This window comes from Besnoitia besnoiti, chromosome I, assembly GCF_002563875.1.
Source record: "Besnoitia besnoiti strain Bb-Ger1 chromosome I, whole genome shotgun sequence".
NCBI lineage: Eukaryota > Apicomplexa > Conoidasida > Eucoccidiorida > Sarcocystidae > Besnoitia > Besnoitia besnoiti.
In genome coordinates this window covers 3,149,045-3,161,610 of record NC_042356.1, presented here as the reverse complement: position 1 = coordinate 3,161,610, position 12,566 = coordinate 3,149,045, and the positions used below count along the sequence as shown (strand labels likewise).

General features: G+C 61.6%; 2 protein-coding genes across 2 annotated transcripts; both read left to right on the top strand.

Annotated features, from left to right (window-relative positions):
• Nucleotides 1-733: 733 nt before the first annotated feature.
• Nucleotides 734-3,852, top strand: BESB_004710 (uncharacterized protein; the record flags this gene model as incomplete). Its single annotated transcript, XM_029359226.1, has 3 exons — nucleotides 734-1,556; nucleotides 1,894-2,022; nucleotides 2,546-3,852. The coding sequence occupies 3 exons, from the start codon at nucleotides 734-736 to the stop codon at nucleotides 3,850-3,852; spliced, it is 2,259 nt and encodes a 752-aa protein (XP_029222139.1).
• A 4,370-nt stretch (nucleotides 3,853-8,222) lies between these two features.
• BESB_004700 (nuclear factor NF7) lies at nucleotides 8,223-11,839 on the top strand (the record flags this gene model as incomplete). Its single annotated transcript, XM_029359225.1, has 7 exons — nucleotides 8,223-8,320; nucleotides 8,725-8,891; nucleotides 9,177-9,783; nucleotides 10,234-10,489; nucleotides 10,797-10,879; nucleotides 11,301-11,423; nucleotides 11,629-11,839. The coding sequence occupies 7 exons, from the start codon at nucleotides 8,223-8,225 to the stop codon at nucleotides 11,837-11,839; spliced, it is 1,545 nt and encodes a 514-aa protein (XP_029222138.1).
• Between the last annotated feature and the right edge of the window lie 727 nt (nucleotides 11,840-12,566).

Genomic DNA, 12,566 nt, shown 5'->3' with positions numbered 1-12,566 from the left:
GCACTTGTCTTGCTTCGCCTCAGTGTTTCCTTGTCAACTCACATTTCATCTGTCCTGTTAACGCATGGGAAACGCCGGAAGAACGTCCGGTTCCGGCGGGTGTCTCATATCCTTGCCCTTCATGTGCGCCCGCTCGGGTCGCGAGGCTCGAGGTGTATGTACACCCCAGCTTTTAACGCCAGAAAACTGCAACTTCACGATTATCTTATTCTCGCGCTCTACAGCCTCTTCTCCCCTGCCTGGCAGACCGCCACGCGCGGTCTCTCCTCGGAAGACCCGACTGCAAACCGCGTATCCCCGCGCCCGCCCGCCTCGGCGTCCCGGCTCGCGCGCTTCCCGCAACCTCGTCGTATCGTTGCTCGCCCGTTTTTGTCAGTGCCTGTTCATCTATTCGTGTATCTCCGCTATCGCGCGTGCGTCTTTCTTGCTTCTCTCCCTCTCTGGTCGCGTCGATTCTGCCTCTCGAAAGTCGCGTTCATTCCGTGCGGATTGCGTCTCTCTGCGCCTGACCGCGAAGCGCCGCCTCTGTCGCTGCGGATCTCACTCCTTTTCTCGTGCCCTGCAGCATCTTCGGTTCCTCCCTCCGCGGACGGTGCCGCGTTGGGCCGTGGCTAAGCTCGAGCGTCTCGCCATCCCAAGCTTCACCAGCAGGGGCTTGTTCTCCGCTGCGTGGGCGGCCGCCTCGCGTCGCGCAGGGCACGTTTTTGTCTGATTTCCAAGAGGGCGGAGAGCCATGCGCCACTCGACGGCGACTGCGCGAGGCGGGAGGAGCCGACGGCGGAGGCGCGGCGCCGACGGCGGCCAGGGCGGCCGCAAGGCTCGGAGATTCCGCCGGCCGCCCCGCCTCTCTGGCGCGCCAGCCACGCACCATGAAGGCGCACTCGGCAGCGACGCACAAGACGGAGGTGACGACCCGGTGTTTCGCGACGGGCGCGAGGCTGCAGGCGACGAGGTGCTCAGTGCGGAAGAGGGGAACGCGACGCCAGGCAGTCCGCAGCGAGGCGCTGCCGGGGACGCGGGAAGGCCCGACGACGGCGAGGCGATAGCGAGCCGCGCCGAGAGCTTCGCGCCCTCGGGGGCGGTGTCGGCGGAGGGAGACGTCGCGGGTGGGGAGTTCGAGTGCAGCGAGGAGGAAGACATCAGAAGCGGCGCGAGTGCGGCTTCAAACGCCCACCACGACTGCGACCCTGTGCGCGAAAGCCGCTCGCCGACGCGCGGAGTCTGCGCACGGCAAGCGCATGCGGGCGACCCGGGGCCCCCTGCGGAGGAGTTCTCAGAGGAAGCCAGTCGCGGCGAGTGCGCGAGCGCGGCGCTCACGCGGGTCACGGAGCTTTTTCGGTTCATGACGGCTCGCGCGCGACCTGCGCCGGGGACTGAGGAACAGCTCGCCCTCGAAATCCTCAATACCTGCCGCTTTCTCGCCGCAGAGAAGCCCGCTCCGCCCTTCCCCAACTACCTCGAGTTTGCCAATCGCGCCTTTGGTTTCTTCACGGTCTCGAAAAACTTGGAAGCAGCAGACGACGCCGCCAAGGCTGCCGTAGGCGCCGCACTCGAGGGTACGTGCGCACGCGTGTGTGGAGTCTCTAATTCTCTGTCGACTTATCTCATGGGCTTTCTCTGTCTCTTCAAGGCGTTCTCTGCGCCCTCGGACCTTGCACCTGTGGCGGCGCCGGCGCCGCGCTGGGCGCCTCGCGAGCGGTCTGCGATCGAGGATGCGACAGAGGGCGCGGAGGGTGTATAGACAGAGGTAGACTGCTGATCGTCCAGCGAGAGAGAAAAAAATCGGAAAAAATGCGCAGACGGGTGCCGGCACACAGAGAAGGCTGGGATGTAATTGTGCGCCCGCATGTGTGCGACGAGTCTGCGGCGATTACCTGTGTGCGGTTTCTGCAGAGAATCTAGGTTTGTTCTCCAAGCGTCAGCGCGGGAAGCTCCGCACGACACTGATACGCTGTCGGGCAGGCGCGCATGCGGCGCGTTCTGTCTCTCGTGAGATCCCCAGCGACCCGCCAAGTTTCGCAGGTGAGTGGAAGCAATCGCAGGCGAGTGCAAGGCGCCACGAGGAGGTCGTTTAAAAATAGGAAACGCGGTGTTGATTTGAACTCATCGGATACCAAAGCCAGGCAGTCAGCAGGACGCTCGCGAACGGCAGGAACCTTGAAAAGCCCGCAGACAGCGGAGCCGCGAGCGCGCCGCGAGGTAGATCAGCGACTACCCTATATCGGATTGGTTTTATGCGTATGTATATATATATATATATACTACATACGTGTAGTGTCGGTGACTCCAGATTCCGAAGAAAGGGGCGCGCAGCCGGTGGCGAGCCGGCAGCGAGGCCGATCGTACGGGCCCGAAGGCTGGCGGCTACGGACTAACGACGAGGCCCTTTTAGACGCGAGGTCGCGCGCCGGTGGGGAGACGGCGACGCAGAGGCAGCAGGGCAAATTGACGCCTCAGACAAGAGAGGCTGGCACGCATGCGCAGAACGGAACCAGCGTGTCGAGTGCATGTCTTCGTTGCTGGCTTTGCCCTTTTTTACGTGCAGACCGCGATTTGGTACGGGGGAACGCCCTCCTCGCCTCCGGCGTTTCGTCTTCGGCGCGTGACCCGGCATTTCCTCTGCGCCTCGCAGCGCATGCGTCTCTCGCTGGACGCGCAGCAGGTTTCTTGGACTGCGACGCGACTTCGCAAGTGCGGTGGAGGCGCGTCTCTCATCACTCGGAGTCGCTGGTGGAGTCGTGTCGCGCAGGTCGGTCTCCCGAGGCGCTGGGTTCCTCTCCCTCTCCGCCAGGCGGCGCTGTGTGCGTGAGGGGAGACGCCGCCGCCCCCTCTCAGCAGGCGATCCACGTCAATCTGTTTTACTCGCTGGAAGACCTTCCGCAGCACTGCGCCCTGCGCGAGTTGCTCCGTGCGCGCGGTCCCGAGGCTGCGAAGGAGCTGCTTGAGCGACTGCCCAAACCCGCCATCCACTACAACTACTACTTCATCACGGAAGCCGACCGCGAGGCGGCAGCGGCCGGCCTCGGCGCGTGGCAGTCCAATCAGCGAGAAGACGCAGCAGACAAGACGGCGAGGCTGCCCAGCTGTGCGTCGTTGGCGGCGAACGGCACGCCGGGGCCTTCCTCCCTGAAGGCGGCGCGCCTGCCGCCGGGCAGCGAGGCGCCCCAACGAGAGCGCGAGGGGCGAGAGGGGACGGCGCGCCGGAGGCGAGAGCCCGAGGGCGACGCAGAGGACAGCGGCCGGCGGCGCATGCCCGCGGCTCCGCTGCCTCGCACGTATGCGGAGACCGCGCGTGCGGTCTCACGAAGCCCTCTGCGCCTGCGAGGCCACCATGCGTCTCGGCAGGCGAAGGAGGAGGGATCGCGCGGCGAAGGCTGGCAGTTGTCCTCCGCGCGTCCGCACGGTCTGGGGGTGCATGCGGGGCGAGACGCGGAGCTCCGCAGCCGCGTTCCCGCCACGGCGCAAGGGTCTCCGTTCCTGAGAGCCTCCCATCATCCGCCTGCGCGCGAGCTCGGCGTGCTGCCTCACTGGTTTCCGCGCGAGGCCGCGGACGAGGGCGGCGAGGGTCGTGGGGCGCCTGCGGGCCTGCCGCCGGCAGCAGTGACGCGGTCTGCGGGCGAGGAGCCCGAGCAAGAGGCAGACGACGTCGAGGCGAGCAGCTGCAGCGCTGGAGTTGAGCGAGCGAGCTTTCCGTGTGCCGACGCAGATCGAGACGGCGGCTACGACCCGTCCCCGGCTGAGGCTGCGTCGCGGTCGCCTGCGCTTTCTGGCGCGTGCGACGCGGCTGCGCCGCTCGCGGGCGAAGAGCGCGCAGCGACGGGGGCAGGCGAGGGCGGGGAGCGCAGTCCATGAGGACGACGCAGCGAAGCGACAGGCAGCCGAGGCGAAGAGGGAGAGGCCGCTCCCCTGAGGATGTGTGCGAGATGCGCCGTAAGCGACACGGCGAGCGCAAGGTAATCAGACCGAAGCCGACGGCCAACGAAGGCGACAGTGCGGACAGTGCGCGGCTCCGCCGCCGGAGGGCCGCCTAGGCGTCGGCAGCTGGACTGGGGCAAAGAGTGGAGGTGCTCTCAAGAAACAGGGCAGGGCAGCGAGGCGAGCTTGCGTGGACAGCCTCACGATCCATACCGCAGGGTCAGGGTTGCTTCTGTGCTGGAGAGGCTAGGCATGAAACAGAGGGAGCGTGCTGGAAGGAAACAGCGTGGCGGGACTCGAACCCGCGAAGGCATAAGAGAGGCGCGAGGCGGGGGATCTCGGCGAGATGATGGAGGCCGCCGCATCAGAAGAGAGGTCTTGTGTGCATGTGGTGGCGCCCGGGCGCGTACTTTGGAATACATGTGGTGTAGTTTATGGATGGATGGAAGTTTGTGTTTTGCATTCTCCGCAGGTGCACGCACACTGTAAATGTGGAGGAGATGCCACAAGCAGTCTGCGATTCTGTGGTGGCTAGAACGCTTGTGCCGGCTGCGATTCGCGGCTTGCCGGCCGCCATGGAAGCTAGACTCCACATGGGCCGCTGCTGCTTTCGTCGAGGGGTTTACGCGGCAACTGGTAAAGCTTGAGCATGTCACTTTAGGCCTCTGAACTATGAAAAAAGTCGTCGTTTTGAGCGCCAGACGCGTGTGCCTCGTCTCGGCATCGCACCCTCGCACTATTCGAGCGACTCAGTTGACCAACAGCCGTAGGCATTTCCCTGCCGCAGTGTTTCTACTCCTTCTGCTCAGTGCGGGGCCGCCAGACATCTACTCGAAGATCCTAAGCTCACTTACACGTTCCTTGTTCCCCTGCTATCCGCAATAGGCGGCCGAGCCTACAGTTTGCGTGGACGTTTCCTCAGTGTAGTTTATCCTCCCGTGGCGACTCAGGCTGGCAGAGTTCCACGCTAGCTTTCAGTTGGCTGCCATTCTCCCTATCTCGCTGCCGGTGTAGTAGTCAGCCACTTGCCTCTCCACAGTCGGGCAGAACGCACGGAACTATCCTTCAATCGAGCGAGCCTCATCCTCGCTTGCAACTAACCGTGTACACAACCCTCATAGCCAGGTGTATATATATACACCTGGAGGCTTCTTTCAAATGAGCGAGCACGTCCAAGAAAGTGGTTGGAAGGTTCAGTTTTCTTCTGTGTCCCGTTCCACCGGCGGTGTGCCTCGTTCTGTGTTCCATCTGGACGTCTCCGTATACGCAGTTCTGTTACCTACGTCCGTCTCACGACTTCCGGCCGAAGCGTGAATTGGACGCCTACAGGTCAGTAGTATCGCAAGCACTTCTCATACTGCCGCGGCGATTCATTGTTCGTCCTCTCTGCTAATTCACATTTGTACCGCAATATTCATCCATGATTTGACAGAACTCTCAGTATGTGGTGTCAGTTGACCTCGGCTTCTGCTTCTCGAGTCCGTGTGCGCGCGTGTCGCTCGTTAGAGTGGGCGAGGCACCTCGTGCCGCGAAACAAGGCGCAAATATCGGTTTGGAAGCGTGCGGAGCGCGCTCTCTACTCCAAGACTTTGAGTCGATAACAGTAAATCTGCGAGAATGGGCAGTCTATCCTCCCTTGTTGGTTCCTCGCCGCCGCTAGGTTGCGCACTACAAAAACTAGCAGCCTCCCCACCGGCGTGGCCCTCCGCACTTGGCTCCAGTGTCTGTCTGCCACGTCGGCGGAGGGCGCCTCTCGCTCCGCACCTTTGCAAGAATTTCTTCAAGAGAGAGAAGCGTGGGTTCGATCTCTGTTTTTCGGGGTCCTCGGCTGAATGAGCTGAGTTCAGAGTGCAGACGCGGTTCCGCCTCGCGTGACGTGATTGCTTCTTGGTTGCGCACGCGCGCGGCAGTCCACGGCGCGACATTTTTTGACGTGGGCGGTGGCGGTCGCGTGGCGGGTGACCAGGTTGAGGCGCGTTTGGGTTGGAGCCAGTGGCATGTGCATGGTGGTGGCATTTTGCGTTTTCGCGTTTTAAACTTTCCTCCTGCTGTCAGTCTCCGCAGGGTTTGCCCGTCCGGTATGCGCGGCACCTGACGCCGCCATTCTGCTTCTGTCGCCGCCTCCGCCGAGACTCACGCGAGCCAAAAACCAGGGCAACAGCAGCCTCCTCCTAGCGAACTTCTTCACGTCGTGGTGTGCGTAGACTGTAGCAGCAGGTGGCGCATCGCGGTTCTCGTAGAGTTTCTGGCTGTGCGCGAACAACAGGCGTTTCTATAGACTGCGGCGCGCGTCCGCTCTTCTCCCTGCTGCTGCTGCGATTTCGCTGAATCTCTCGTTCTGCACACCGTGCAACAAGACATTGGTGGTCTACCGCCTCGCATTTTGCTGCGCGTCACTCACCTCTTCCTTTTTTCGTCCTCGCGTCCTGCTTTTTCTTCCACTTTTTCGCCGCCGAGCCCGGTTGTCTGTCTCTCTCTTCGCCGCGAGAGTAAGTCGGGATTGCCTTCTTCGACTCCGCGTTTTCGGGGTGCGTGTCTGCGAGGTTTTCTCATCGGATTTCGACAGCAAATCGACGCCTGCCTAACGAAGGCACACCTGCACGTAGACGCAAAAAACCTGTGGCGCGGCATTTGCCCCGGGGACCTTCCGCGATCTCCAGGGCCATTTTTACACTTTCCTGCTGTCCGCCGCGAGAGTGCACATCTGGCGCAACGGAGAGGGCGGTTTCGGTGGCAGAGTTGCCTGGATATCTGAACAGACGCGCGGACGCTTTTGTCTCTCGTGGGTTTTTTCGTGTGGTGCTGCGGAAGGCGAGCCTTGCGACCAAAAAATCCTGTCTTCTCTCTTTGTAACAGACCCGAAAGGAGGAGTCCGAGTGCATCGAGCGAGAGTGAGACAGGAGTTACGCGGAAGCGGTGTCGCCTATCTCCGCGATTCCTCCGGCTCATCGTCGCTCGCTTGGCCTCAAAGAGCCGTGCGATTCTCTCCTCTAACATGCTTCACTCACGACTCGCGGTCACTCGTCTCCTTTTCGCTCTTTTCTGCGCGCGCGCCTGGCGTTTCCCGCACAAGTGCAGAATCAGCCCTGGGGCGTTGTGATGAGAAAAGATACATCTGGGCAGACAGACACGGCGTGCGACCTGTCTTTCTTCGCGCTTGTCTGCCCTCTCACCCGCGCTGCACTTTGCTGTATCGCCAGTCCACGCGAGTCGCTGCCATCGAGGATTTGTCGCGGTCTTGCAAGAATCCAGACACATGATTTTCCTTCCTCGTGTGTCTGCTCGCGTCTCGTGTAGGAGGCACTTCTCTCCCTCGCCCCTCCTCGTGCTCGCGCGGCCTCTGGGCTTCAGCGGGAGACCGCGCTCCCGTTTATTCGATTTGAGTTATACAGTTCTGGATCGCGGATCACTTGTACAGAGACGCAGTTCGTGATATCTGCGTCGCTCGCTGCCCTTCGTTGCGTCCTGGGGTCGTGGGATCGAGGCTTCCAGAGGCTAGGAGATTTCGTGCGAGGTCGCGAGCGCTTGTGGTTTTTGGTGTGTCGGGGCTCGAGTTTTTTCTCTCATTCGCCTTCCGTGCCTCGTGGTGTTGACCACCACAGTCTCATCTCTGTGTTTGCCTTCGTCCTCGCTTCCTCGTGTGTCTTCTGCATCTGCTTAGCTGCTGTTTGTGTCTTCTGCCTCGAGGGCCGGAACGCATTTTGCTAGTCTGCCGCCCTGCTGCGAGCCCACGCTTGCTGAGCTCGTCGTGCCTCTCCCTCGGCTGTGGGTTTCTGTTCGCCGCTCCTTTCCGTGGATGTGTCTCCTGTGTGCGCCGCATGCTTCTCTGTTGGGTTGGGGGCCCAGCGGAGACTCCTCGCCACGTCCGCGGCTCGACAGGTCTCGTTTTTTCGCTCTCCTTCGTCTTCTCCTGTCGTGTTGTTTGTGAGTGCGGCGTCTCGGGCGAGTCTGCACATTTAGGCGCGTCAAGCTGTTTCGCTCGCTGGTTGCCACGGCCATCGCCTCTCGCGTCGGGTGTGCCTTCCTTTTTGTTCAGAGCCTCCTGCCACCAGACTCGAGCTCCCGCGAAGGGCGACGCTCCCAAACGACGCGCAGAAGCTCCTGCCTGCCGCTCGCGCGGTCAGCTCGCCAACGCTTCCAAGGTAGGACTCGCGCGGCCTCTGCTGCGGAGACTTCTGTTTCTGAGCGTGAGAGAGAAAGAGAGAGAGAATGGAGGCGGCCGAGCGTCTACGTGGCGGCGGGCGCCGGGCGCAGCTGCTCACCTCTCGGTTTCCATTGTCGCGTTTGCCGCTTCTCTGTATGCGCAGATGACGCTCGCCACATTGTTCCCCAAAGGAGAGGGCATCGGGTTTTCCCTCACAGCGCAAAGCTACGGAGAATGTAAAGTGGGCGTCGAGCTATCCAAGTAAGCCGGGCGTCGCCTCAAAGCGTGTCCGGCTTCCTCGTTTCACTTCGCATTCGTTTTCGAGATGCAGAGGAGCTCAGCTTCTCTTTCTTCATCTGCTTCTGTTTCTCGACGCGAGGGCCTCGCTGGAGGTCGTCCTACCCGCCTGGCATGTCTGTGCGGCTGCGCGAGAAGATGCTGTTCCATGTTCAGCGTGGTGTGTATGGAGTTGGAGCTCTCCTGTCGGTTGCGGCTCGCTGCGCGGGCGAGAGAAGCGAAACCGGGTGCTCACAGTGTCGGGAGTGCATGGAGTGCCCCCCCTGGTATTCGCACCTCCGCCTAGTCTTCAGTATCGATGCAAGTTTATTTATGTATGTATGAGTTTATGTATCTGTGTATCAGTGTCGTGTGCTGGATGTGTTCAGCTCTGTGTCGAGTGCGGAGTGGGAGAAGATTTTCAACAGCCGCATGTTTCAGGACTGGCTGTCAGTCTACGCGAGCTCGGATCACTTGCGGCTGATGCGCCTCGTCATCGAGCAAGTGCAGCATGCGGGCAAAGCTGCGGACGACAAACTCCTCGCCTTCACGATGCGTAAGAAGAAAAAAAACCAGCAATGCCGGCCTCGCGGAGGCGAGGGGGGGTTAGCCGGCACTTTGAACGGCATTCTTGTGCTTTTTCGTCTCTGGAAGATTCTCCTGGTTGACGCGCTGCGGTGCCCGGGGCTCGAGGAGGCGCCGCCCTGCCCTTTGCGGCAGCATCCACACGTCCACGTGTATGAGAATTATAACTGTAGGTATGCATGCGTCTCGCCGACGCTGACTCTGTTGTTGTTTCGCGTTTCGGAGGCGACGGGTACTGTCGGTTCGCTGTGTGCAGACGTTGAGGCGCAGGACAAGGATGGCGAAGTCTTTTCGGGGCAGGTGTGTCTGCGCCCGCTGCGCCGAGCGGTGCTCGTGCTGCTGCGCAACACCGAGACGCGCACAGACACCTGCGTGTTTGTGAGGAAGCCAAATCTTTCTGTCGGGTTGACTGAGACGCTGGAGCTTCCCGAGGGCGAGTTCGACGCGGAAACTGGCAAGTTCGTCGGGCCTGCGGCGGAGGAGCTGGAGAAGCAGCTCGAGACGCCGATCTTTGAGAAGGACCTCGTGAACCTGACGCAGGTCACCTTTGGCGGCGGCGGCATCGCCCTCGGCCGCGAACTCCACGCCCCTGCCTTCGCGCCCGGCGTCGGCGCGAAAAAGAACGCAAAGGCGAAGGACGGCAACGACAAAAAGGAAGGCGTCGTCGTGCCCCTCTCAGGCGGCGAGCGCGTCGAGCTCTACCTGCACCGCGCGAACCTCTCACCGGAGGCCATGAACGCCATCGAAGGAAAAATCGGGCGCATGCGCCGCAGGGGCAAAGTCGCGGCCTCCATCGTCTTCGCGCCCGACGCCGAAAACGTAACCAAACACGACAAACTCAATGATTCAGCCGTCAAGCTCAGGTGCGGCGCAGCGCAGCGAAAGGGCGTCCCCCGGCATGCACGTGGGCGCGGGGAGCGCGGGTCGAACATGCGGGAGCAAGGCAGAGTTCAAAACCAAAGTGCTGTTTGCAGCCATAGATGAACGCGTGCAAAGTCTGGATATGGAGACTGTTCCTTGAAGATACGAAGGAAAGCGCTGACCTCTTGCCTTCTTCGGCTGGCGCGTACGCGGGGGAGGGGGGGGGCGGGCGCGAACTTGCAGAAGCCATGCGGAATCGACGTTCGCTGCCCCAGAGATCGTCTCCGTCTCAGTGCATGCGTACACGTGTGCATGCATACATATATACGCGTACGTATGCATTAACCTGCATATATATGCATATGTATGATATATATATATATTTACACATAGATTGGTGGCGGACTCGGTTTGGAGAGGGGTGTTTTGTGCGTCTCTGTGTTTGTTTTTAGTCTGGTGCAGCTCGGCGACGCGTGGGGCCTGGCGGCGGACGCGCTCGCAGTGAGCGCGTTGTTCCTTGTTCACGAGCTCCGGTACCACCGGCTGATGCCCAAATACCGGAATCCCCTCGCCGACGCGGCGGGCGCGGAAGGCAAAGCCGCGCCAGTCGTGAAGGCCGCCGCAACCTTTAAGCGCGTCGAGGACCTGGGGCCGACTTCGAAGGGTCTCAACGTCCGCGTGAAGGTCGTCAAGCCCAAAGTCGTTGACGTAAGTGTCCCCTGGAAACGCTCCTAAACCGTAGAACGAGCGAGCGAAAGAGCATATGCATGAGAAGATATATATATGCATGTACATACATATATATATGCTTGAATGTAACACATGACTGACGCCCTGATTCGGACGCCTTCAGCAGGCGGAAACGGCTGTGCGGGCATCAGAGCGGCCGGGTGGGAACGCGGCTCACTTAGGAAGGGCATCGGAGCCCACAGCGGCCGCATCTGTTTGCGTGGGCATGAGTGTAGACTGGCGGCGAGACCGCGGTGTGTCTCCCTTGGTCTCCTCCTTTTTTCAGCGCGACCACACTTTCCATAGCGGCCGCACCAGCCGAGAGGGTCACATGGTCGTCGGTGACGACAGCGCCATCATCACCCTCAAGTACGTTTTACCCGCTTCTAGGGATGCCTCTCGCATCATGACTTCGAGGGCCGGCCTCGTGGGGAGGGGGTGTGAGCCTCGGCGACGCAGCCAGCGAGACAGCGCGGTCGCCTCGCAGGTGTCTCCCAGCCTAAGTGGAAGAAAAACGACTGAGCTCCGCGTGTGCCAGACTGCCGTGGGGAGGAGTTGAATTGGCGACGCAGAACGAGTCGCTGCAAAGCTGCTGCTGTGGAGTCGCAGCCTCGGAGCGTCCGCATGCGCGTCGCGTGGTGCTACGTTCGCCCGAGGGAGTGCAAACAACCCGGCGAGTTCCCATCGCAGATCTAAGTGCGAGAGGGGGCATTTCCCGTTCAGCCGAGCGGGGAGGTAGCCGCTTGAAGCACGCGTTTCTGTGTGGTTTTTTCAAAAAAAACTCTATCAGGTTGGTGGATCAACAGCTCGACTTGCCAGACGCGGAGGGCACGCCGCTGCTGATTCGCAACGGGCTCATCAGCATGGAAAACGGACACATGAAGCTCGTCGTTGACCGCTGGGGCAAGATTATGTACGTGGCGAGACGGAGGTTTGTGGGGAGGCTGCGGCCGCGTTAGCCGTGGCGCAGAGGGCCGCCTGTAGGGTTGAGGGTTTGATTTGTCCGTGTGGCTGTGTCCGCGGAGTTCGTGAAGGAGTCGGCTTGCTGACCCACACCTCGCTTGGGCTCGTGAGAAATCGTATTGGGGACCTCTTTCTGTCTGGCGTGCTGTCCGCAGCTCTGATATTCCTGAAACGGAGAAGGCGAGCTTCAACTTCACGGTCGACAGCTCTCGCGACATGACCGCCACCGAGTACGAGTTGGTGGTGCTGAACGAAGAGGGCGAAGGAGACAGCATGCCTCCGCCGGGGCGCGGCGGGCGCGGGCGCGGCGGGCGCGGGCGCGGCGGACGCGGTCGCAGGGGCGGCCTGGCACGCGGGCGCCGATGAGCTCGAGCCCGCCCGCGTGTTGAGCTGGCATCGGCGAAGCCGAGAGGCAGGGAGAGGACGGCGAGGCGAGGCGAGGCGAGTGTGCGTCGGGCGTGAGCCGCCGTGTGAACGCGAGAAGTGCAGAGGAGACACTTTGCGTGTACAATAGTTCAGTCGGAGCGGGTCGCGCGACCAGCCGGCCGCGCCGCGTTCGTTTTGCCATCTCCCTCGCCAGTCGGCCCCGTCTCTTTTCCCGGGAAAGTTCACGGGGAAGGGCCAGCGGGAATATGCAGGGCTGCTGTCTCACAGAGAGATGATGCAGAGACAGGGACTGAGGGGGGGGGTGGGGGGGGGGGGGGTTTGTGGGTGGGAGTCAGCGTGACGGAAGCGTGAGAAAATTCTGAGACGAAAGGAGAACGAGAGAGCAAAGGGGCCGCGCGGTCGTGGGTGCTAAACGTGAACAAGCGTGGATGCGGAGGGGTGCGTCGAGGATGCCGACGCGACGGAGCCTGGGGCTGTGTGCGCCTCGACTGCGGGCGGGCGTCTTGTCTGCGCGAGAGCTTTTGTGGTAATTTTTTCAACTTGCCGTCCTTGAGGCAAACGAACGGCCCACATTTTTCAAATGTAGTTCGGCCAGAGTGCGTTCGAAGAAGGAGAGAAGGGCGAGCCGTCTGGCGGGCAGCGACTGGGGCGGTGGGAGACGCGAGGCCGGCGCAGGTACACAGTCGGTGGCATCTCTGGCTTTTCT